At 44.3% G+C, this 26,949-nt stretch overlaps 1 protein-coding gene across 4 annotated transcripts in view; it reads right to left on the minus strand.

Moving 5' to 3' along the window:
• Nucleotides 1-2,759: 2,759 nt before the first annotated feature.
• SLC4A8 (solute carrier family 4 member 8) overlaps nucleotides 2,760-26,949 on the minus strand; it is a 76,465-nt gene continuing 52,275 nt past the window's right edge. For 3 of the 4 annotated variants that reach the window (XM_059185303.1, XM_059185305.1, XM_059185306.1), the window contains 8 exons: nucleotides 25,662-25,823; nucleotides 24,507-24,758; nucleotides 21,246-21,314; nucleotides 19,376-19,549; nucleotides 16,424-16,561; nucleotides 11,646-11,737; nucleotides 9,508-9,603; nucleotides 2,760-8,130 (listed from right to left, as the gene is read on the minus strand). In XM_059185303.1, the coding sequence (XP_059041286.1) occupies nucleotides 8,118-8,130; nucleotides 9,508-9,603; nucleotides 11,646-11,737; nucleotides 16,424-16,561; nucleotides 19,376-19,549; nucleotides 21,246-21,314; nucleotides 24,507-24,758; nucleotides 25,662-25,823 (996 nt within the window). In that variant the 3' untranslated portion in view covers nucleotides 2,760-8,117. The remainder of the gene's footprint in view (nucleotides 8,131-9,507; nucleotides 9,604-11,645; nucleotides 11,738-16,423; nucleotides 16,562-19,375; nucleotides 19,550-21,245; nucleotides 21,315-24,506; nucleotides 24,759-25,661; nucleotides 25,824-26,949) is intronic. The other variant, XM_059185304.1, reaches the window with a different exon arrangement.

Here is a 26,949-nt window from a genome sequence, read left to right on the forward strand (position 1 = left end):
CCAAAGGTTACAGTGCTGGGACTCCTTTACCCTTGGTCCCAGGACACCATTCTACCACCAAGCTGCCCAGCCAAGGCCTGGAGGAGCAAGTAGAGAGAGGGCCAGCCTCCCCCTGCTTGGGAATTCATTTGGCCCTCCCCACTGGCCCTATGAAGTGGGTGGCATTATGGCTGCCATTCTGCAGCAAAGAAACTGAGGCACAGATGAAGCAAGTTGCCCAAGGTCACACAGCTCTCAAGGCGGAGCTAGGACTTGAACCCAGGCAGCCTTGTTCCTGGTTTAGCTGTGTGGACACTGCTGCCTGCTAAGAGCCTAGGTCACACCCCCTTAGCCTCCTGCCAGCAGCTCTGTGCTTCCCTCCATCCATGAGCAGTGGACCAGGGAGACCATGGGGACTGTGCTCAGCTAGGGACATCTGGGGCAGTAGGGAAGAAGGGAGTGGTGCACTAGCTTGCACTTTTTTTCTTGCAAACATGTGCCTGTGTGTCCTTGCTATGAAACACAACCACTGGGTAAGAGGGGTGAATTTGTGGCCAGGTCTGTAACCTAGGGATCAGCCTCTGGACATCACTAAGATGTCCAACATGTCAATTCCTGTGTCTCCATGGCCCTTGTCTCCTTCTAAGAGGGACTGACAAGTCACAGTCTCCGCTGAAGGGACACCCCTTGACTGCCATACCTTTTACTGCTTGCATTTCATGCCCTCCCGGTTGGCCCAGGCGTGGCTCCAGGCTGAGAGACCCTGATCAATAAGCCGGTCAGGGACCTACACTGTGGCTGGCCAAGGGACCAATCACGTTCTCGATCTTGAGAATCCGATTTTGGAACCAGAGAGGCAGTGAGGGTGAATGAATGTGGAGGTGGCTAATGCTGTGGCAGGTCAGGCACAGAGACACTAATGTGGCCGAAGGGCTACGGCCCGGAAGAGCATTTACACCATCAAGGCTGAGGAGCAGCCGGCCGGAAGTGGCTCAGACACTGAAGAGCAGAGTCAGGCCAAGGGGACGCAGCATTTCAGTGGGTCCTCCACCCTGCCTGTGTGTAAGAACCAACCGGAGACAATGTAACAAATATTAGTGCCCACACTTGTCCGCAGAGACTTGATTTAGTTGGTGTAGAGTGGGGACCAGGCACCAGCAGGTTCAACATCTCCCCTGAATGAAGCTCTGGTCAAGGTGGGTGGAGAACCACTGACCTTTGGCGAGGTTCTGGCTGCTGCTGTACCCGGTTCCTGCTGCGCTCAGGGCCGCTGGTTCGGCTGCTCCCATGTCTGCAGCCCACACCTGGGATATTTAATCACTTCTAGCTCCTGCCTTATTCCCTGCTAGCAGAATCCTAGTTCTGTACAAGAATTAGAGCACCAGTACAGTCAGGCAAGATGGACCCACCCCCAAGAACAAAACCTCATTGATCCAAGCCGAACAAGGTCATCCCTTCCTTGTTTCCCCATGTTACAGATGGGAGGTGGCTCAGTTCTCCACTGATATCACTGGGGTGGGGGTGGGAGGTTCTCTGGGAATCATTTTCCCCTTCAAAAGAAATGCCCTTCTCTCTTCCTGCATTCAGCTGATGTGATGCCTGGAGCTTCTGGAGCCATCTTGTGACAGCTAGGAGGGGAAAACCCAGGGAGCTGCATAAACTGTGACCAGAGTCCTGGAGTCCTGATGTGATGATGGCTGCCGAACTTACTGCTCCAGGAACCCCTCCCTCCAGATGCCTCGTTGCTTAACTGTGTGCTCACTGCATGCCAGGTACCATTCTAAGTACTTTCCACCTATTATTTAATGGGATCCTTCAGAGCCCCGAGGCCAGTCCTCTGGACGTGAGAGTGCTCAGTGCACCCCCACATCAGAACCAGCCCGTGCCCGCATGAACAGCTTTCCCGTCCACTACCGCCAACTAAATACAACCTAAACATGTTTTTCTGAGACAAAGTGGCATTTCATGTCTACAATCAGGATATTTGAAAAAATAGCCCAAAGATAACAAAAGTCCTCAGAGCTAGTGAGTTCTAGGTCTACAGCCCAGCCGGGCCTGGTTCTCCTCGATAAGATATCCACACTGCGGTCCATGTTCAGGGTGTTTTCGGGTGATGACTTTCTAGGAACTCCATGAGGCTTGCTGACTGCCTCTCCCTGCGCCCCTGCCTTCCCCCACTCACTGGCCTCTTCACTCTTACTCCATTCCCCTCTCTCTTCCCCTTTTCTCCAACCTTCCAAGAGACGGATTTGGGAAGAAGATAAATAGGCAACCCCCCCCCCAACCCTGCCAAACCCAAGATACTCCTGGCTGAGCAATTTTTAAAATCTAGATTTTTATTTTTAAGGGAGGAGTAACTTATTTTAAAATTTATTTTTAAGTAATCTCTACATTCAGCATGGGGCTTGAACTCATGACCCTGAGATAAAGCATCACATGCTCTCCCAACTGAGCCAGCCAGGGGCCCCTGAAATTTGGGCTTCTAGGCAGTAGAGAGTCCTTCAGTGTTAGAAATGGCTCTCAATAGTCTGGTTGTATCTCCAAAATGGGCTCTTTTCCTGCTGTCCTGAACCCCCACCCAGACAGACATCTATGCAGTCCCTCTCTTTGGCAAGGACTGTGCAGCGCAGCACACGTGCCCCTCTCAGGGCAAGCCCAGCGGACAGCCCACTCCTCCTCCCAACAGTCTTCATGACTCCTCTTCACTCTTCTTCCATGTTCTGAAGCTGATCCGCATTGGCTCGGCCCCTGGGTTCAAGCTCAAAAAATACCACAGTGTGAACAGTTTACACAGACTTTATTTGTCCCCTTGAGCACAGGAAGGTCTGGGCAGGCAGAGGCGCCTCAGTCACCTCCCCTGGTTCGCAGATGCGGACCGTGAGACTCGGTGGCAAGGGAGAGGGTCCTGTTCCTACCACAGATAGCTATGGGATTCTCACAACACGTTTGTTTTCGGTTCTATTTACACCGTGAAGTGTGGAGAGGGTACATTTCTTACACTAAAAATATATATTTTGGAATCTCTAAAACAAAAATATCTCTATCTCTACATGAGACCTACTAGAAAGAAGAACATAGAAAACCAGGGAAATGTACCAGCACCTCAAGCTGCCCCCTTCTGTGGGAAGGTGCTCTGCTCTCCACCTGACACCTTTAGCTTCGGGCAGCCATAGCTCACCAATCACATAGATGGACACAGATCCACGTGAGGGAGGCTTATCATCTTGGAGGAGTGAATATGGGAGGAAGGAGTGGGGAGGAGGGTTTTGGCCTCTTTTGCAAACGGAGTAATTGCACATTCAGTTTGGTACTTCTGTCTCCTACATTGTTGCGTGTGTGAGAACCTGCCCACTGGCGTCAGTCGCGAACCTGCTAAGAGAAGCCCAAGATCTGCTGATGTCTGTGGGGCGTGGAAGAGTGCCCCGAAGGGGGGGGGGGGGTCTGTCTCTCTCAGGAAATGTCAATGCCATCAGCTAGAAGAAAAAGTTCTGTGTTCTCCAACGCTGAAAGTGGGTTAGGCTTAAGAAAAATGCTATCTTTTCTTTTCAGAAGATCAGAAACCATTCCATTCCCTTTGAGCACAGAATGTCCTAAAGGAATTATGCCTGTGGATGAATCATTCTGCTTTCTGACTTTTCCTGTTGAAGAGATCCACATAACGCTCCTTTCCCTTTCTCATGCTTCACGCAGGGATATGGACCCTTCACACCTCTTTCGGTTATGAAAATTAGCCTCCTTTCCAGTAAAGAAGTGTTAACTGAGTCAACCGCCCATTCTCTACGATTAAGGTACGAGAACAAGGGCACCAAATCAAAAGAACCTAAAAGAACAGGTTTGATAGAAAAAGCACTTTGATTTGCTTTTGGGGTCTCTTTTCCTGATGACCCTGAAAGATGGATGAGCTGGGGACTAAGTCCCAGCTTATTTCAAGATTTCAATATTTCAGTATTTCAAGAATCCTTAGTCCCTCACACCAAGTCAGGAATAATCACCAAAAAGTCCCCTTCCCAAGGAGCCCCAGAACGGTCCATCCTCCTCACCCCTCTCACCACCCCTGACTGGTGGTAATTTTGAGGACCCCTGACCAAGAACAGTCAGCTCTCCGAGGAGAACGTGAAAGGCCAGGCAGAAAGGAGAAGAAAGACTGCCGGAGGAAGCTGAGTCAGTTAAAGGGGCGGAACTTGGAGGAGGTCTCATTTGGCCGGTCGGGGCCTGCAGGAAGGATTTTTACGTCATGCAGGTCTGACAGCTGCAACCCAAAGAAAGTCAGGAAGGCCGAGAACATTCAATGCAGGGTTCCTGAATGTCCTGCCAGGATGTGGCTTGGAAACCTGAGAAGTCTGAAGAAAATGCGGTGACAAATAGAAAGATTGCTTTAAAGTCCTAGGAAGAGGTGCAAATACTGTTGCAGAAGAAGACATTTAGAGAAGCTGATACAGTAGCAGAGAGAACAGAGTGGATGGGACTTCTGATGCCAATTAAAAGGAAAGCCGGGAGCCCAGGAGTCACACCTTCTCCTATGTTTCAGGAAAACGTAGAGCTCAGGACATGGACAGTGAAGTCGATAGAGAAGATGCAGGAAGAACTGCTGATTTCTCCACTAAGAGGGAAGTCTAGAGATATGAGTAAGTCGAAAATTAAGTAAAAGTGGAAATTATCTTCTTTGGATGACCAGAAAGCACAGATTCCTAAAATCAGAGACCTCTTGAAAGTCACAGCTGTCATAGCCTGAGATGTCAGCCCCGCCTGAGACTTTTGAGCATTTACCAGATTTTTATCAAACATTTATGACTAGTTTAAAAGCCAGTTGCATCCCAAACAAAGAGAAAGAGCAACTATTCATGTCATCTTTTGCAATAAATGGTTCCTTACTTCTCTATTCCAAAGGCAAATTTCTATAACTAAGGAGGTGCAGACAGGAGCCGTACGCGTAAAGACCAGATCTCCTGATGATCCCATCATCAGAAGTTGAAAATCACATATCGTCACAAAGGACTAGTCTGGGTTTTACGCAACTGAACAGATCTGGCAAGTTCATGGCATACCGCTGGTCTCCCCCTTCTCTCTGGACCAACCCTTCCCCTCAAAGTCATGAGCTAGAAGTAACCCAACCACCCCACAACGCCCACTCTTACCACTAGAACCAGCTTTTCACCTACTATCACTTTCTTAACCTCCTGGCCTCCTTCCCTTCCTACCTTGACGCAACCAGCCCGTCAGGGCACTGGCCTGCCAACATTCCCACAATCTCTACCCCTAAGTCAGTTTCTTCTTAACATCGAGTTTAAACACCTTTTCCTATGGACTAATCTGCCTATATTTGTCGTCAAGCTATTCTATCAGAGAACTCTGAGAAACCCTAGTTAGGAGAACGATGGTATTTTTTAATGTCCCCCCAGCTTAGGTACACAAAGCTACTTAATAGCAGCAAGGACATCTATGGACACACTTGCATTTGTCGATGATCATACATGCACACACACACACACACACACACACACACTCATATTCACCTCCACTCACAGTTCCCTACCCCAAACACTGCCCAGCTTGCTTCTGCCACCATGGCCACCAGCCGTGAGCAAGGAAGCATTCGGGTAGGACTGGGGTTGAGCATTTGGTGGGAGTTGGGAAAAGAGAGACAAGAAGAGTAGGGAATGGTTTCCACCACAGAGATGCAGCAGAAACGAGGCTCGCTACTGTTTGAGAAAAGACGTAATGGCCTTAACGGATTGGCACGGGCTTCCAAAGTAAATAACATTCCTATGGCGCAGGAACCTGGAGGGTCTGGTTCTAGAAGGACCAGATGTATACACGTGGTCCAGTGATTGACTGCACACAGTTAACAAGGACAGGTTTTCTGTTCGCGAGAGGCCTAGCATATATAAGGCATCAGGAGACACCGATCATTAGGAGATTTTTCTGAGTGATGTTGTCACCTAACTTGTTGTACAATAGGCTTTTCTGCACCACATTCCTCACAGCTGTGCTGAGGCTCGGGGAACAGGAGAAGCAGTCACCAACCTGTCTCTACAGTGATGACCAGAAATGATAGGAGGGGCAGGTTGGAAGAGGAAAGCAGGAGTGCTCTCAGGGAACAAGGAAGACGAAGAAAGAGGCAAGCTCAAGGAAGCAGCTGAAGAGAGACAGGGCAAGTCAGCAGGAAAGCTTTTCCCGCTGACAGGTTGCCTTTTGATTTTTCTACATTAAGTAGGTAAATGGGTACAATCATTACATTTCGCCCAAAGTGATAAAATGTGAAGCTTTGGCTCACAGAGATTTTAATGCCCATATAGTTCAAAGATGCGTGCCTGTTCCTGTCTGCACCATATAAAGGGAAGCCAAGGCTATCCCTAAAACAGCCTTGTGAGCAGAAATCAGGCAAGCCAGGAACAATACCACAATTTCAAGGGATGTGGTTTTAACGTTTGAAAGCAACATGGCGCCCAGCCCACAGGCAGCAGCTACGCCACGCATACCTGCTTGTTTACAGCCGGCATCCGTTCTGAGTGGTTGGCGTCCATCCTGTGCCAGCTGTTCAGTAGTCTGACAATCGTCTGCGTATTGAAATAGGCATGGTTCTGGGGGATGGGGCAATGTTAAAGAAATGCAGGATTCCTTCAATTTCAAAGGACTTCAGAGTAAGACTAGACTACACTGATTTATTTTAAGAGTCGAAGGAATGCAAAATTCCACAAAGTTTTGTCACCAACTCTTCACCTACAAAAGGAGAGCAACCCGTAGGAACATACTACTGAACGAAGATTTTCCAAGATGGAAAACTGATGTGATCGAATTCCCTGGGTACCAACACGCTGACTTGTCACATTCTGCGCACAAAAGAAAGGAAAACCTAGACGCACTTGATATTCATCACATTAGAGAAGAGAAAAAACTATAAATATAGTTTTCAACTAAATACCAAAATTAATTTCACCACTTATGGTTCATTTCCCAGTGTGGCTTTTTACATCTGAGAGCCAAAACACTTGTCAATCAAAAGAAATTCACAATGATGAAGAAACCACCCGGTTGAAGGTGGTTTGGGTCCATTGAGTTGAGGATGGTTTGCTACTAAGGCAGCTAAGGAGACATTACATAAGCATTTGGATCTCTCCTGGAGTAGAATCAGAATGTATCCTTAAGAGACAGCAGCAAAATATGGATGTTTCCACATGTCCAATAAAAACACCCTATCTCCCTTTCTACTCACAAACAACTATTATCGAACCTTTCTCAGATGTCTAGAAAGCAGACACTAGGACAAATCTTCAGGCTAGGAAGCCCTTCCTGGTGTCTAAACCAACTCCTTCTGGAACAACTGAAGCTCGTTCTCTTAGTCCATCCTCAATGAAACCAAGAGAAGCTACTTGTCCTCACTTATCATTGCTGATCTTCCCCCCAAGCTTTCTCCTGTCTGAGCTGAACAACTCCAGTGTCCCTCGTGGCCCTGTCATCACCCACGGTTCTTGCCGAGTTATGTAGGCTGCTGCTAGGAAGCAACACAGACGTGTCTGGGGCAGAGGCATCTTCTGGCTGTGGTGGTGAGCCCTGCCAATGCCCAGGTCACTGATCCTCCTAGTGGCGGACATCCCTGACAGCCTCTGGGGATGACCAGCCTCCCCCAGAGGAGGCATCAAACGAAGGCCCAGGGCTGCCTCAGAGCCTGCGGATTCTACGGGACTGGAGAGCCTTCCCTTTTCTCTCTGCTCTCCTCTGACTCCCCGGCCCCATCCTTCAGGAAGAGGGAGCTCATCGAAGGAATCCTCAGGGGCAGGGTGGATCCATATGGCTCTGCAGGCCAGCAGAGAGTTTCAGAGAAAATGTCTGGAAGATGGGAAGCTGGGTCTTCACGGGTGGCAGTTCTGAAGAGAAAGAGAAAGGAAGAAGAGAAGTACCAGCAAGAGGTGGTCTTCTGCTTCCCCGTTCACCTCTGGTGATGGGCTGCTGGTATGGGGATGGCTGGCTGCCCTCCAGCGCACAGCACGGGTAATTGGATGCTTCAGCATGGCTTTGACGTGATGGCGGACAGGCCAGACTTGGTCTTGCTTCTTCTCTGAGAGACTCACCATCTTCTCTGTAACCATAACTTCCCTGAGGCACCTCACAGCCCAAATCTTCCTTCCCAGCAAAGACTTTTAGTTGAAGAGACTGAATAAAAGTGTTACAATTAGACAAAAAGGGAACACATGATTCATTCCTGCTTTTAACACAATACTTTGAAGATGTCACCACAATTTGGATCTGGCTATATTTTAAGTTCATTTACAAGTAGACTAGTTCTTGACTAAAAATAACCACGTGCGTTATACATTTCGACAGCTGCCTGGATTTTCCTCTGAAGGAAACAAGATTCTATATTTCACTCACATTCAGCACAGATTTATTTTAACCCATTCGATGAAGAAAGAGCCTACCACTACCACCCACTGGTGACTTTTTTCAAAGTACTTCAGCTCCTCCTCAGAACACTCGTTTGAGTGAGGCAGTCAGTCATTATTATCCCCATTTTAATGCTGAATAAACTGAGTCCCAGAAACAACGGCCTGCCAGTCTATACAAGGAATGAATGGCTAGACCAAGTACCCTAATTCCTAGACTACTGCTTTTTTTCCTTAACTAGAAAAGTTGCCTTTAGTATAGACTTAAGATTTTGCTTTTAGTTTTCTGACTTCTTAAATTAAAGTGGTGTTTGGACTAAATTATTCAAGTAATTTGGGAGCATAGCCTACCTCCGTGAAGGCAAAGATGCCTCAAGTCCTTCCATTTTCTTCAGTAACCTGATGAAAATTGATCTATCTATTGGCAAATGATATACAGAATTTCGTTTCTCAAATAAGAAAACTGTGATAATATTTCAAAACCTTTTCTTCACAATAATTCTCATTATGGAACGAGTTAAACGTCTGTATCAATACTATTGACACTCTCTGTACATTTTAGCCATTTTCCAGTTTGCACAGTTCCAGTAACCAGGGAGATTTTGAAATGGGTACTTTTAATGGTTCTTTTCTTTTCTTTTCTTTTTTCTTTTCTTTGAAAGAGAGAGTACATGCATGAGCTGGGGGACAGGCAGAGGGAGAGGGAGAGAATCAGTCCTAAACAGGTTCTCCGGGCTATGTGGAGCTGACCTCACCACCCTGAGCTCATCACCTGAGCTGAAATCTATAGAGTTGGAAGGTTAGCTTTAACACACTGAGCCACCCAGGTACCCCTGAAATGGGAACTTTTAGAAAGAGGATTAAGGTGACTAAATAGATAAAGCAAATTTACATTCCCAGATAATCCCATCCTGACTTTGGGGCTGTGTAAATGGGCAGCTCCAGACTGCACATCTGTTCAAATAGTTAGAAAACCTGTTTTCCTTTTCTTAGGCTTCTAGCAAGTCTCATGGGGTTAGCAGCAGTCCCAGAAGTGATATTTTTTAGACAATTCAATTTTGCAACTATGATATATTTCACTGTCAACATGATTGCTATTTTTAAAAGCCAGAAATAAATAAAAATCAGCAATTATATTCTTCTTTACCTCTTTTCCTTTGTATTGCCAGAGTTCATACTGAGAGCTTTCCAGACCGTGGTTTTCGGCATCTCATCAGATATGTTAATCTCAGAGGGGTCACATCTGAAATCAATGCTCAGGACAGTAAATGGAGGACATGCAAATATAAGACACATCTCCATCTGTAACGATCACCAGGCCACCGGACGGGAGAGAGTCAGTCTGAGGGACCTCAGCTGACAGCTTTCGGCAGTGCCAGGAGCCAGGTGGTTGGAGTGTAGTGAGGTGAGGTGGCCCGTGAGGGGCAGCTGAGGATGGGGCTGGGGTGCCAAGTGTGGGCAGCTCTGCCCCCACAATTGTGCCCCTTCAAAGGCCCCTCTGTGGGTGCTGGTGACAGCTTAGAGAGCTACCACCTACTGAGTGTTCCCCAGTGCCAGGCTCACCATGTGCCAGGCATGGTGCTCAGAAGCATTCTTCATGTGTTTTCTCACTTACATGGCCAATGGTTTCCATTTGTAGTTTATAAAGAATGCGTACAATCTATTATCTTAACTACCAAATCAGGGGTTATTCACATCCTCATTTTGAAAGGGCAGAACCCAAGGCTCCCAGAGCTAAGTGATCACCAAGGTCAAACATCAGTAAGTGGAGAGTCAAGGCCTTGAATCCAGTCCTTGGTTGGTCTCCTAGCACCCCAGAGGACTGGGAAATTTTCTACCAGCCAGAAAGTCTCATTTTAAAAGGCCGGAAAAGGAGGCAGCATCCTAGTAGAAAGGGAACATTGCTCCTACTTTGCTGCCAGAGAATTCAAAGCCTGCGGCTACTTCCTTGACAACTTGTAGACAGCTTATTAAGGTCCAAAGATTCCATTTCTTTGGGGTCAGTCACACACAAAAAGTCAAACTCATAGGAACAGAGGCTGGGGGGTGGGGGAAAAAGGGAGATGTGGATCAAAGGTTACAAACTTGTAGTTGTAAGATGAATATGTTCTCAAGATGTATAAACAGCATGACCACAGCTAACAGTAATATATTGTACACTTTAAGTCTGCTAAGAAAGTAGATCTCAAGTGTTCTCACCACACAAAAAAAGAACAGTAGCTATAGGAGGTAACAAATATGGTATTAGTTTGACTGTAACCCTCATCTCACAATATGTACCTATATTCAAAACATCACATTGTGCTCCTTAAGTATGTATTTTTATTTATCAAAATAAATAAATCTAATTTTTTAAAATACCAAAGATGGCCTTCATTTCCCCTCAGTATAAACCACTATCGATTCAATGATTCGGCAATAATTATCCAGGATCTAGATGATCCAGACCCCCTCTCTCTTCCTTTTCTCCCCCGTCTCAGCCTCTGGGCTTCTTCCAGCTTATGTGTACTTCTTCCTCAGTGGAAACAAAATGCTGGCACCGAAGCCACAAATGGACCAATTCAGCGTCCTGTGATCTGTGGTGAGCAGTATCTTTGCCGGAGGTGGCCAAGATCAGTGGCAGAAGTAAGGAATTTGGGGAACCCAAGTTCAGTTCTCACTTGGCTCCTAGGCCCCCAGATGCCATGAAATCAAACTGGAGGGGCTGCCTCGTCCCTTCCCCAAAGTCTGGCCCAAGCATTCGAATTCCACACCCCCAAGCTGAGACCCTCTGGAAACAAAGGCCATATCCTAGTCATCTCTGGAAAATGGCAGAGAAAGGAGAGGGAGCGCTGACCTGAAGAATACAAAGACTAGGGCCAACTCTTAAACTTCCTACTTAGAAGCATTGTGACCTTGGGCAAATTACCTAAAACCCTCCAAGCCTCAGTTTTCTCATTGTACAAACACGGATAATGAGACTTATATCAGAGAGTTATTGTAAACATTAAAGGAGACTACCTAAATCAAGCTTCTAACACCTTCCTAGCACAGAGAAGGCGCTCAGTACATAGGCTGCCTTACCTCCGTTCTTGTGATTCCTGGCACCTGGTGTGGTGCCTGGCTCATAGCAGGTGCTCAGGAAACCATGGAAGGTAAAGGTATTTTCCCAGATTGGAGCCGGAAGGCTGAATGTTAGCTCTTCATGCCAGCAGCTGTGTTTGTGACCACCCCCCACCACAACGCCACATGTTTACAGAATAACTGAAACAGTAATCTCCCTGGTGTGCAGGGAGTTTTTTTTACCTGAAGCTGCTGTTCTTTCCAGGACTACTTAGTAACTTCCTGCTCTCCAAGGGGAACTTGTCTCCCCCGATTTCTAACATTTTCTCAGCTTCCTGCAAGAGAAGAACACATTATTCTATCTTAGACCATGTAAAACCGTGAGTCTACACCACCCATCTCTCCCCACAATTTCTACCTAATTCCTCTCACATTTATTTTGAAAGAGTGCACTTATGTTCTTGCATAGGTTTGGCTCATCGCCAAAAAAGACAACCAGATCTTTGTATCTATGGAATAGTATTTTTTTTTTAAAGAAAGAAAATGAATCTGAATAAAACTCTAGAGCCAACTACCAATTTACTAGAAATATAGAGGACAGAAGAACATGTGTTAAGTGACACCAAGGGACACAGTAAAATCTAAATGGTGGAAAATCCTACAGGTCAAAGATTTAGTTTCTTCAACAAAAAGAAAAAAAAAAAGATACAAAGGGAACCCTGAAGAGATTTAAGAAACGTATCAACCAGGGTGCCTGGGTGGCTCAGTGGGTTAAAGCCTCTGCCTTCGGATCAGGTCATGATCCCAGGGTCCTGGGATCAAGCCCCACATCAGGCTGTCTCCTGAGCAGAGAGCCTGCTTCCTCCTTTCTCTCTCTGCCTGCCTCTCTGCCTACTTGTGATCTATCAAATAAACAAATAAAAACTCCTAAAAAAAAAAAAAAAATCAACCATTGTAATATATAGGTCTTACTTGGGTCCTGATTCAAACAAACAGATTGTTAAAAATAATGATAATAGGGGCGCCTGGGTGGTTCAGTGGGTTAAGCCGCTGCCTTCGGCTCAGGTCATGATCCCAGGAGCCTGGGATCGAGTCCTGCATCGGGCTCTCTGCTCAGCAGGGAGCCTGTTTCCTCCTCTCTCTCTCTTCCTGCCTCTCTGCCTACTTGTGATCTCTCTCTGTCAAATAAATAAATAAAATCTTTAAAAAAAAAAAAAAAAGAAAGAAAATTCTCTCAAGTTAAAGAAAACAATTACAGAAAAAGAGTATGTACAAAGATGTTTAAAGTAGTATATTAGTAATAAATCCTAAAACAACTATAAATTTTAAAAAGAAAGTTTAAATTAATTATGAGAAAACACTATAGAATATTATACAGTCATTAAAACAATAAATATGATTTTTTATTATATAGACATATAGAAATACGAAAGTGTCTTATGAAATCAAATTGAGGGGGAAAATCAGAAGAAAAATACCTGCCCCTCAAATAAACAATTACTACACTTGTACGAAAACTATGTTAGGGACTTAAAGAGAACATAAAGTAATGAACATAAATATTGGATGCTGATATGAAATTTTGGGGTGAAGTCTTCATTATTTTTCTTTCATTTAGTCTTCAAAATAACTTTATAAAGTAAAACATGTATTCACAAATACATGTTTACTTGAGAAATTCTGGAAAATAAGGAGTATGTTTACCACCCATCCCCAAATTAACATCCAAAAGAGATGCTTTGAGTCTCCTTCCCAAAACTGCTTACTAAACAGCACAACTACTCATCCAATTGTTCACTCCAAAAATCTAAGACTCACCCTTGATTCCTCTCTTTCACCCATGCCCATTCTGCATTAGCAAAACCTGTCTACTTGCTCTTCAGAGGAAGTCTCCGATCCTCTCCCTTAGCCTTGACCGCCTCCACCTCTTGCCTAAACCACAGCCACAGACTGCTGACTAGTCTCTCACCACCTCTCTCCCTTCCAGGCTCTCTGGCTTTCTCATGTTCTTTAACAACACCAAGCTCATTTCTGCTTCAAAACCTTGGCCCTTGCTGTGCCCCAGGCCTGGAATGTTCCGACTCCCAGATAGTCTCATGACTTGCCCTCACTTTATCCAGATTTCGGATGAGATGTCTCCTTCCAGTCATCCCTGGATCACCCTAAATAAAGTAACTCCCTCACTCCTTGTGTTATTCTTCAAACATATCACTACCTAAAATTTTATATAAATCAGTAAATAAATGTATGTATGTATGTATGTGTGTACGAACGTATAGGCATACCTTGGAGACATTACGGGTTTGGTTCCAGACTATCACAATAAGGCAAGTCAAATGAATTTTTTGGCTTCCCAGTGCGTATCAAAGTTCTGTTTACGCTATACTCTAGTCTGTTTAGTGTCTAAAAGAGCATTAGATTTAAAACAATGTACATGCCTTAATTAAAACATGCCCTATTGCTAGAAAATGCTATCACTTGAGCTTTCAATGAATCATAAACTCTAATCACAAATCACCATAACAAGTAATAATGAAAAAGCTTGAAATATTGCCAGAGTTGTCAAAGGATGACACAGAAACACAAAGAAAGCCAGTGCTTCTGGGAAAATGGTGCTGACAGATTCACTTGACACAGGGTTGCCACAAATCTTCACTTTGTAAAGGATATAATATTTATGAAGTACAATAAAGGGAAGCACAATCAAATGAAGTATGCTTCTGTGTGCGTTCACACACATGCACATATGTATATATGATTTTTAAATTTTGTTTATAGAGTCTTTGGACACTTGAAAACTTTACATTTTATGTAGTGATTTCTATCAATCTTCTATTTAAAGTTTTCCTCCAATGTTTTTGTGCTTATAATTGTTAAAACTCATTTAATAATAGAAAAAAGACACATGTGACAGACTTAGAAGCCCAGAAATATGCCCAAGCGTATATGGTTAACTAATATTTGACAAGGGAGCCAAGAATATTCAGTGGAGAAAGGATAGTCTCTTCAAAAAATGTCGCTGGGAAAACTGGATATTCGCAAGCAAAAGAATGAAACCGGAACTCCATCTGACACCATTCACAAAAATCACCTCGAAATGTTATTAGATGTGAATATAAAACCTGAAACACGAAAACTCTTAGAAGAAAATATAGGGGAAACGTCCTTTGACATTGTTCTTGGCGGTGATTTTGTGGATATGACACCAAAACCACAAGCAACAAAAGCAAAAATAAACAAGTGGGATGGTATCAAACTAAAAAGCTTCTGCACAGCAAAAGAAATAAGCAACAAAATGAAAAGGGAAACTATGGAATAGGAGGAAATATCTGTAAACCACATCTCTGGTAAGTAGTTAATAACCAAAATATATAAGCGATCCATATAACTCAACAGCAATCATCATCATCATCCAATTTTAAAACAGCCATTTTTCCAAAGAAGATATACAAATGGCTGGAAGATACATGAAAAGGTGTTCAACATCACTAATAATTAGTGAAATTTAAATCAAAACCACAATGAGATAACATCCCACACAATCAGAGTGGCTATTACCAAAAAGAGAAGAGGTAAGTACTGGCAAGAATGCAGAGAAAAGGGGAACTCTGTTGTACTCCTGGTGGAAATGCAAATTGGTACAGCTACTCTGGAAAACAACATGGAGGTCTCAAAAAGTTAAAAAACAGAACTACCGTACGATCCAGCCACTGCACTATACTGGGCATATATCCAACGGAAAGTGAAATTACCATCTCAAAGAGCTCTCCACACCCCCATGCTCTCTGCAGCATTAGTTACCATAGCCAAGACATGGAAACAACCTAAGAGTCCATCAGGTGATGAATGGACAAAGAAAAGGTAATATATATTGTGTGTTTATATATACACAATTGAATTGAATTGAATATCATGTGGCCATAAAAAAAGAAGGAAATCTTGCCATTTGCAACAACATGAATGAAACTTAAGACATTAAGCTAAGAGAAATAAGTCTGACAGAGAAAGATAAACACTATGTGATCTCATTTATTTGTGGAACCTAAGAAATATCTGAAGTTCTAGAATCGAGAGAACAGATTGGTTGTTGCTGGGGGTGGGGGAAATGGGTGAAGGTAGTCAAAGGATACAAACTTTCAGTTATAAGATAAATAAATTCTGGGGACGTAATGTTCAGCATGATGACTATAGTTAACAATGCTGTACTGTGTATTTGAAAATTGCTGAGAGAGTAATTTTTAAAATTCTCATCACAAAAAAAATGTGACTATGTGAGGTGATGAATGTGTTAACGAACCTTATTGTGATCATTTCACAATATATACATATAGCAAATCATTATGTCAGTGTTATATAGGTCAATTATATCTCAATAGAACTGGGACAAAATAATACAAGATTTTTAAAAATTCAAGATATTAAGGAAAAACGTCATTTAAAATATATTTCAAAGGATACTATTTCAGGCACTAATTGTATTTGGAAACACTTTCCGGCTCATTCATTTCTTGGTCTGGTATTTTCATTTTGTTACACATCCATTCTTGGCATGCATAGACCATCGATTGAGCGTCCATTGTGCGGACAGCAGATGCTAAGTGCTGAGGGAAATGAGGAAGGACAGAAAGTCCTGTGCAAGTTATCTTTGCATGGTGCGAACCTCGACACCATCTGCAATTAGGTACATAACAAATGATAGGTTTTGTATGGTTGTCAAATTAGGCGTTTTGGAAGAACACGAACCATGAGATCTGATAATAAGAGCAGACTCTATGTTCATATTCTAAGTAGACTGTAGACAAACAAAGGGAAAAAAGACCTGATTATTGGGACCAAAAATAAAGGACAGATAGGGACAAAAATCCTTCATCCATTCTCAGCTAAGAACACCTTTGGAGTAATCTTCCCAACTCCTGAATACAACCCTTGGGATTCCTGACATGCTGACTTCTCCTGTGGCCCTTCCTATGTTCTGTAACTTGAGGCTGCCCGAAATGTACAGTTGGTGCAAGAACCATGACCTCTTCCTCCTTGGCCTTCTTTTTGGCATCATCCAACTTCTTCTTTTTACTTTCAGGCATGAGGTCATCTAACCAGCTCAGCTCTCGTTTAGAGAAACAGAGATCCATGACTTTCCTGACAAAGACCAATGCCAATACCTGAAGAAAAATAAAGAAAGGGAATTAAAGGAGTTCATTTCCTTCCTGGAGTTAAACACTAGGACATTTCAAGGAAAAGCAAATGCAGAGTAATCATAATAGTCGCCTATTATGGAGTGCCTTCTTTGTATCAGATACTAAGGAGAGGGCTTTCTGTATAGGATTTTATGTAACTATCGTCATAACAGCCCTACAACTTGGAGAGCAACCGACTTAATTCCTTCATTGAAAAGAGATACCGCTCATCCTCAGAGGGCCCAGCGTTGCCTTTTCCTGTGGTGGGACCAGCAGGAAGGGCTGCAGGGCAGTCCTAGGGGAGAGAGCTTTTGCCAGAGCCCAGCTATGGCAAGACCAGGCACGCCCAGCCCAAGCACACCTCACCATGGCAGGAAGGACTTTGAAGGACCATCAGAATTCCCCCCGATCCTTCACCTTTACATTTCCCCACAAAATCCTTGCTATATGCCTGCATCATGAATCGCTAGTGTTTTGTGGTTCTGCCCCCTGGACTGGCCTGACACTCTTTTTGTAATTGACGAAACTGAGGCCCAGGGAGAGAAAGTAACTTGCCTAAAACCTGACAGCTAATTTCCTCATCTATACATAGGATAGGCTGCCTCAGCTGCTGCTCCACTTTTTTTTCCCCATAAAAGGCCATTTTTGCCAAAGGGGAATTAATAATAACCCAGAATGACCAGCTTGGAGTGACTGGTATTCAGCGGCTATGTCTGGTGGCTGGACAGCAATGAGGCAAATCAGGCTTATGTTCAACCACATTTCTCCCTCATGTCCACAACTACTCTCTCAATAAATCCAAAATAATAGTGTCCCTTCCAAGGGGTTGTCAGGCATTCGCTGTTAATTTAACCAAACAGTCAACCCCTGAATATAACACCCAAATGCAGAAATCTACATGAACTCTGACAAAACTGAGAGATCTATCAGGAGGTACACGTGTAAGAGAGGAAGGGAGAAGAGCACCACCCCCGACCCCCGTTTTCCTCACCCTTGAATATTCTCCCAAAAAGTCCTGAAATGTGCACCAAACATTACCCTCACTGCCTTTTCACCCTAGAGGCCCACTCTTTGGTCACTTTCAAACAGCCCACAGTATGCTCCACAGCCTCGTGACCCAGGGTAAGCCAGAGAGGAGAAGGTAACAGGAGGAGATGATGAGATTGGGAGGATGTCTGGTGGCAAGAATTTTGCCCTCACCCTAGTGGCAGGAAGCCCCTTGTCATCTGCGGTACCACACACAGCTGAGCTTCCCTACTCCCTTTTCCAAAGTCTCTGCTTCCGTTCAAGAGGAGGTGAGGATGTCCCAGTCACTTCTCAGTGCTGGGCCAACTTTGTCCCCTCTCCCAGCGGCTGAAAACAGTGCATTTCCACCACTCCAAGCACTTCTGATCTCAATGAATTCTAAACCGGATCTCTGTTGCTCTGAAGTAACATGCAAATTATTGCGAACATGAAGAATGCTCTCCGTGTCAGAGTCATGAGACACAGAGAAGAGAAAGGAAGTTAGGAAGGGAGGGAGGGAGGGAAGGAGGGAGACAGACCAATAGACTCGGAAGTATAAAGAGGCTAAGCTGCCTCACACGTGCACCCACACCTCAAGGTCCACAAATAACGCTGCTCCTGCAAAAGCCGACCAGAAGACTCGCCACTGATAAGGGGTTAATATCCAGAATGATAGAGAACTCCTGAAACTCAACACCAACAACCAAAAACAAACAATCTGATTTAAAAATGGGCAAGGGCTTGAACAGACAGGTCTTAAGATATACAGTCAATAAGCACATGAAAACGGGCTCAAGTTCACTAGTCATAAGGGAAATGCAAATCAAAACCACAAGCTTCACACGCTTTAGGGTGGCTGATTGCCAGAAAACAACAAACAAAACTAAAAGGCCCAAAGCAGAAAACAAGTGTTGCCAAAGATGTGGACCAATTGGAACCCCATGTACTTATAACATCGCGCAGCCATTCCTCAAAAAATTAAAAATGGAATCACCATATGATCCAGCAATCCACTTTTAGGTATACACAGCAAAGAACTGAAAGTGGAACACATTTATTTGTACAATTCATGTTTATGGCAGCATTATTCACAATAGCCAAAAGGTGGGAGCAATCCAAGTGTGTACGAGCGAATGTACAGATAACCAAAAGGTGGCACGTGTGTATATATATATATATAAAAACACACACACAGGAATATTATTCAGTCTTTCATAAGGACATTCTGACACATGTTACAACATAGATGAGCCTCTTGGAGACATTATGCTAATAAGTAAAATAAAACCAGATACAAAAACACAAATACTGGGGCGCCTGGGTGGCTCAGTGGGTTAAGCCGCTGCCTTCGGCTCAGGTCATGATCTCAGAGTCCTGGGATCAAGCCCCACATCGGGCTCTCTGCTCAGCAGGGAGCCTGCTTCCTCCTCTCTCTCTGCCTGCCTCTGCCAGCCTGTGATCTCCATCTGTCAAATAAATAAATAAAATCTTTAAAAAAAAAAACCCACAAATACTTCATGGTTCCACTCACATGAGGCACCTGGAGTAGTCAAATTCATGGAGACCAAAATAGAATAGTGGTTGCCAGGGCCTAGGGGAGGGGCAGTAGGAAGTCCTTGTTTAATGGGTACAGAGTTTCAGTTTTGCAAGGTAAAATAGTTCTGGAAATGTATGGTAGCAAGAGTTGTACCACAACACAAAGTGTACCCTTACAAAATGGTTAAGATGATAAACTTTCTGTTATGTACATTTTATCGCGCTTTTAAAAAATAAAACATAATGCTGGAAACTCACCATCATCGGAAAGACAATGGCAGCTGGAGATGCCTTGATGACCCAGAGCAGAACGAGGCAGGTGAGCTGGATGAGGGTGAAGAGGTGCACCTTGCGCAGGGGCACGTGCCGAAGGTAGATGAAGTCTGGCTGGTGCTTTGCAGGCATCCCGAAGAGCTTCAGACGGTCAAAGAACTGGAAGGAGGGAACTGGCATTTATTTCCAGGAGGCTTCTCTGGGTCAGAAGCCTTGTGAGGCCCATTCATGTCTCTTACATCACCTGCTCTGATGAGCAGACAGTAAGTTACCTACTGTCTCCACTGGACAAAAATGGAAATTGAGTTTCAGAGAAACAAAGGTAATTTCCCTAAGGTTGTTAAATTACAGAGGCGACATTTAAATCCATCTTTCTTTTCTTTTCTTAAGATTTGTTTTTTTATTTGAGGGAGAGAGACAGAGAGAGTGAGCACAAGCAGGGGGAGCAACAGGCAGAGAGAGAAAGAGAAGCAGTTTCCCCACCGAGCAGAGAGTCCGCTGTGGGGCTGGATCCCAGGACCCCAGGATCATGACCTGAGCTGAAAACAGCCACTTAACTGATTGAGCCACCCAGGTGCCCCTCTTTTCTTTTCCTTTTTTTAAAGATTTTTTTAAAAAGTAATCTCTGTATCCAACACGGCGCTTGAATTCATAACCCCAAGATCAAGAGTCACATGTTCTATCCACTGAGCCAGCCAGGTGCCCCTAAATCCATCTTTTCTAATTCTACGTTCAAATTTCTTTCTTCTCTCTCACACTGGCTCCTGAGAGATCTTTCTCGGGGATTGTTGAGAACAAAATAAGCCAGTTCCACCTTTCTGCTTATTATCAAAACCTTATCTCTTACTTATTCTTTGAACAGTTTGGAGCTTTTCATTGATTATTTATAGTAAAAAGATAAAACTTCATGACATTCTGGATATAGAACATATAACCATCCTTATATTATAAAAAGGAAAACAGGGGCACCTGGGTGGCTCAGTCAGTTAAGTGTCTGCTTTAGGCTCAGGTCATAATCCCAGAGTCCTGGGATCAAACCCCCGAGTTAGGATTCCTGCTCAGCAGGAAGTCTGCTTCTCCCTCTCCCTCTGCCTCTCCCCCCTGCTTGTGCTTTCTCTCTCTCATTCCCTCTCTGAAATAAATAAAATATTAATTAACTAATTAATTAAAAATAAATAAAAGGGAAACCAGAGACCCAGAGGGATTCAATACCTGCCCAAGTTCACATTAAAACTCAGTGGGTAAGAGTGACCCCTGGATATTCATCTGGGGTGCCCACATGATCTGTGGCATGCTCCTGATTTTCTATGTTCAAAGGACTCAGAGGAATGAGTTGACAGATGGGCAAAGGCAGAGCACGACAGGAAGTAGTACCCGCTGACCCGGAGCAACCCGCACTGCAGCCAGTGTCGTCTGCCCGGCTCACACCGTAGCCTGGCGCATCAGCTAGTGTGATGCATGCATGGAAGCCTGCTATCTGTCTGCTACATAGCTAATGAAGGACTGGTACCATGACATCAAGCCAGGCCACGCCAAAAGTCTCTGTCCTCTCATGCCAGCTTGACTGTCCAAATGACTTGCCCAGTGCCCAAAGAAACATGAGCAGACAGTAGGTGACCTACGGTCTCTACTGGACAAAAATGGAAACTGAGTCTCAGAGAAACACAGGTAATTTCCCTAAGGTTGGTATGTGACAGAGGCAACATTTAAATCCTCAAATAGCTTTAAGCGGCAAGCCTAGGAAAGGGACTCCCACAAGAACGGGTTCATGCACCCCTGGGGGAGCCCTCCATCTCTGGTCAGGATGGATGAGCTCATGGTGCAAAGTCGTTGCCCAGGCCAAACCATGCAATACCTGAATTCCTTGTAGGGAGGAAACTCCCATGTAGAGGAAAACTCCATAGAGTACTGGCATCGGGATAAACTGAGGACAAAAGGACAGGAAGACCAGAAATTAAATTAGCTATCATAAACTTGTAAATCTCCAAGAAGGAAACCAAGTCCCCCAACCACGGCATAAACACCTCATTAGCTCCTGCTGCCTCTGGCATGATTTAGAAGGAGAAGCAAAATCAGAAGCTGACAATGATCAAATATCCTTTCATTCTGAGATGAAATGACTACACATAAGAGTAATCTGGTCCTAGTTAAATCACAGGCCTCACATTTTACCCTTGTCTGGATCTTCCTCCTCCATAGAGATGGGCAGACACACACACACACACATACACACACACACACACATCTTTTGACACTAATTACATAATCAATCATCTCAGGGATTTGGTGTGTTTTAACATGGACTAAAAAGTTTCCTTTCTGCTAACCAGAGACTTGAGGGCAGGAATGGGGAGGTATCGGGGAATGATTTGGGGAGAAAAATCAATATCATTCTATTGCACTTGAATATGCATACACACCTATCAGATCACATCTATCAATCTCAGCTATCTTCAGGGCAACTCTCTGAGGTAGGGAAATGAGGCCTGCAGAATTAAGGCAAGGGAAGTCTTATAGCTGAAGACTGAACTTGGCTTGCTTTTATTCTGAAGCTAAAGAAAATTTCCAAACATAATTCCTCTCAGAACTAGAAAATCCCCATGAGATTTTATGTTGTTTCAACTGTAGAGTGAGCAGACATCTCAGTTTGTTGCCAACCTTGCTTGTAGAACTACTGAATGGTGTCCTGAAAGAAGCCTTCTGAGACAGTTCTAGGAAGACCAGGCAATGCCCACTGCCATGCCTTCTTGGTTAGTTTCCTGGAGGAGCAGCAACCTGTGGGCTCCTCCAGATGATGGCTAGACCAGAGGAGGGAGTGGGGGCAAGGCTGGGGACAGACAGTAGAAGTGGGGAGGAGGCGTGAGGAGAGGTGGACTGGGTGGAAAGTAAGGGGCCAGGAAGATGATGCCAAGTCCTCTCCCATTTCTCTCAACTATCGCCCTTAAATAGCACTCACAGGGCAGGCTGGGGTAGCTGAAGAGTCACCAAAAAGAGGGGAAAAGGAGGCAAGGGAGCCTCGTTTCCAGAATGCTCTGGAGTGTTTGGGACTTGGCAATACAGCCAGAGAACTTTCCTTTTCACCCCATTTTTCCAAAAGCAAGTCTTATACCCACAAAACTAAAAAAATTTTTTCTCACATTCAAGGCATCTTCTGGCTTTCCAAAAATCCTCTTTAATCCCACATCCCACACCAGCCACTGCCCATTTTCCGTCCCATTTAATATAAAAAATCTCTTGAAAAAGCTGTGTGCCCATGCTCTCTTTGTTTCTCACCTCCTATTTGCTCTTCACTTCCCTGAAATTCAACTTCAGCCTTATCATTCCACTGAATCTGTTCTTGTTGAGGCACGTTAGGCCTCCATGTTGCCAAATCTAATGGCTTGGTTTAGTCTTTATCATTCTAGACAGACAGATTCTAACCAATCCCTCTTTCTGGAAACATTCCCCTTGCTTGGCTTCCCTGATACCACGCCCTCTTGATTTCCATCCTAGCTCTCTGGCAGCTCCTTCTGAGTCTCTGTTGCTATCTCCTCCTCTACCCGACTTCTAAATATTAGAACTCCTTGGACTCTGTTCCTGCCTCTCGGCCTATTTCTCTGTTATATCTACCCTTCTCCCTGAATGATCTTATCTACTCCCAGGGCTTTCAATACCACTAAGTGCTGTTGACTCCCACATTTATATTTTTAATCCAGAACCTTCCTCTAGCTTCTTCACACAGTTGCCTGCTGAGTGTCTCACCCAAATCTGACCATAGTCCCACCACCTCTCACAAAATCACTCCCTCTGTCATGCAGTCTTCTCCATCTTAAATGTCTCTACTCTCCACCCAGATGGTCAAATCAGAAACCTAGCAGGCATTTTGATTTTTCCATTTTCCATACTTCATCCCACATCCAGTCAACCAACAAGACTTTGGATCTGCTTCCTGCTCAGCGAGGAGTCTGCTTCTCTCTCTCTCTCTCTCTCTTCCTCTGCCCCTCCCCACTGTTCATTCTCTCTAATAAATAAAAAAATCTTAAAAATAAAAATACTAAATGGATCATATCCCTTGCCTGAAAGCTAACCCTTCAGAGGTGAACTTTACCAGAGTCCATGAGGCCCTGCATGAGCTGCCTGAGCCTACCTGCTCTTCACTCTCATTTCACTATGCTGTTGGCTTGACTCAATGCTCTTGAGCCACATGGCCCTCATATTTCTTAGAACACATACCATCTTTCCCATCTCGGGCCTGACTAGATTGCTATTCTCACTTCTCCCATGCCATCTCCCTCCATCCATGGTACAGCTGGCTCCATCTCATCTTTTCTTTTTTTTAGAAGATTTTATTTATTTATTTGACAGACAGAGATCACAAGTAGGCAGAGAGGCAAGCAGAGAGGGGGGGAAGCAGGCTCCCCGCCGAGCAGAGAGCCCGATGCGGGGCTCGATCCCAGGACCCTGAGATCATGACCTGAGCTAAAGGCAGAGACTTTAAGCCACTGAGCCACCAAGGCACCCCTGACTCCATCTCATCTTAAACACCATCTCTGTAGAAGCCTTCTCTGATCACATGAATGAAAACAGCACTCCCTTCATTCTCTGTAGCACCATAGAACACTATTTCCTTTTATCATTTTCATATTCTATATTTATCATGTTTGCTTTCTTTCTTCCTTTTTTTTGTACACTCCTCTCCCTTCTCCTCTTTCTTTTTTTTTTTTAAGTAGGCTCCATGTCCAGAGTAGAGCCCAATGAGGGGCCTGAATCCAAGATCCCAAGCTGAGATCAGGAGTTGGAAGCTTAACCAACTGAGTCACCCAGGAACCCCTCTTTTTTTTTTTAAGATTTTATTTTTAAGTGATCTCCATACTCATCAACTTGGGGTTGATCACAACCCCAAGATCAAGAGTTGCATGCTCCACTGACAGAGCCAGCTGGGTGCCCCTCATGTTTGTTTTCTTGACTAACGTCTTTAACTACATCTTATCCATCTTACCTGGCTAGAGTAAGCTCTCCCAGGACAGGAATTTGTATGTGTATCTCTTTGGTATATCACTGTATTCCCAGGACCTAACAGAATTCCTGACATAAATCAGGCACTAAATATTTATCTAATGTGGGAATGAATGGTTACCTTTAATATGGCCGTCATGAAGACTGAGCAGCCCATCAGCACAAAGATCATAAGGCCCGTCACTCTCTGTTCTCTGATGCCCAAGAACTTGGGTTGTTCTCCAGGAGCAGAGCACTCAGATTCTAGCTTGAGGCTGTTCACGTGCGTGATGGAGAGGACGGTTGCAGCCACAAACCAAGGCAGGCCCATGATGGAGCAGACACCCAGCATGATGGCCACCATCAGCAGGTCCAGGTGGTAGCCACAGCCTTTCTGTGGGGAAACAGAGACTCTGTCACCACCCATGGGCTTGTGGTAGTGGGGCATAGAACAGTGAGCTAAGAGTCCCAGGCCCAAAGTATGAAGGACTGTATAGGTAAGGAAGAAGGGGTCCAGGGATCCCAGACGAGTCTTCCAGCCCCTCCTGGTTTGGAGGGAACAGAGAAGAAAAATAGGAAACTTTAGCCTGTCCTATATATGCTATATCCATTTTTTATTCAAGCACACCCCAGATCTCACCTGGAGTCTCATCCATTCAAAGATTCACCTCTTCTTGGCAGAGTAACCAGAGACCAAGACACACCTTGACCATCCTAGTGTCTAGATGATCAACAATAGAGGATTTGGAAATTAATGGCTTCTTACAAAAATCCCCAGATTCTTGACAAATATGGATTTGTCTACTCCACATAACAAGAGAACAGAGATGAAGGCATGGAGCCTTTCACTAGTAAATGTGCTAAAATCAACCCTATATCCTTAGAACCTTTGGGCTCAAGGTTCAGTCTGAAAACCCCAGTAATGCACACCATGAGGGAGACTATCTGACTCTAGGAAACAGAACCTCAAGCCCTGAACTGAACCTCAGAAGGATAAGCCTGTATAGGGACTATAAGGAACTGTGCCCACCCCCTTCCCCAAAGGTTTGCAAGGACAATGATGGAGTCCAATCTCCCTTCGCATCTTCCCATCATGCTCTATTCTGGTTTCATCTCCAAACCAATCTTTGTCACTAGTGGAGGGATTGGAAGCCCCTGAAAACCCTTTATGAGCTCCTTCCATGACTGTTTTTGTCCAGGTTCTATAGTTTATGGTCTAAATGGGCTGATCCTAAAATAAAAAAAATAAAAAAGTAACAGCCTGCTATTTGTTCTTCTAGGTCAGAACTTTTATTACCTTGAGCTTGTGTTCCTTCCTGTTAATGATGACAGCTGTGATCTGTTGGTCCATGAATATTAAGATAGTGCAGAGAAGAGCCGGGATAATCGCAGCTATCACAGTCCACCAGGGATTGGGGCCAATGGGACTAATAATCCACCCTCGATCATCCCTTGTTGGCTGAAGGGGAAAAAACCAAAGTTTTATTCTTTTTTTAAAGATTTTATTTATTTATTTGACAGAGAGAGATCACAAGTAGGCATAGAGGCAGGCAGAGAGAGAGAGGAGGAAGCAGGCTCTCTACTGAGCAGAGAGCCCGATGCGGGACTCGATCCCAGGACCCTGAGATCATGACCTGAGCCGAAGGCAGCAGCTTAACCCACTGAGCCACCCAGGCGCCCCCAAAGTTTTATTCTTGTATTTTAACTGTAGTCTTTAGGCCAAAGCAGATCAAAATAAATCAGAATATTCACATTATTCTTAAATGAGAATCCTTAAAAAAGAAAAAAAAAAAAGTCATGTGGGGCATCTGGATGGCTCAGTTGGTTAAGCATCTGCCTTCAGCTCAAGTCATGGTCCCAGGGTCCTGGGATCGAGCCCCACATCGGGCTCTCTGCTCAGCAGGCCATCTGCTTCTCCCTCTTCCTCTACCCCTCTCCCCTGCTCTTGTTCTTTATCTCACTTGCTTTCTCTTTCTCTCAAGTAAATGAATCTTTAAAAAAAAAGAAGTCATAAAATACAGCAACTCCTTAGGAAATCTATGACCTTGTTCCAAATTCCCTTTGAGTCAATCCTCAATTATCAACTTCCTGTGAAATATTCATTAATCCTTCACTTCCTTCTCTTACTCTCCAAACCCACATACAGAGAAAGCAGCTTTATCTGAACATTAACCCAAGTAAAATAACAAAATCCACTGTCAAAAAAGAATTTTAATACAATTATAATTAAGGCAAATATAAATAATTTTTACTATCTACCTCCAGATTTCAGACTCGTCCCCCCAGAAGCCATACAATACATGTCATGGCACAAATAAAGGCAAAATAGAGCTCATGGGCTCAGACTGTGTTGGTTCAGAGGCCCTCTCCCATCAGCAGTGAAACTGGAGCCCAAGTACTAGAGACTTGAGAGAAGAGCCCAAGACTATTGTTAGGTCGAGGACCCTCTCCAATATCCCTCTAAGACCACTACTGTTCATAAATCTTGTTTAGGTGTTTTTGACATACTTAAATTAAACTCTCCTAGATCCTCAAACCCCCTCCAGGGTATTCTGGGGAAGAAAAGTTCCCCTTGTCTAGCAAGT

The sequence above is a fragment of the Mustela lutreola genome, chromosome 8 (genome assembly GCF_030435805.1).
Source record: "Mustela lutreola isolate mMusLut2 chromosome 8, mMusLut2.pri, whole genome shotgun sequence".
NCBI lineage: Eukaryota > Metazoa > Chordata > Mammalia > Carnivora > Mustelidae > Mustela > Mustela lutreola.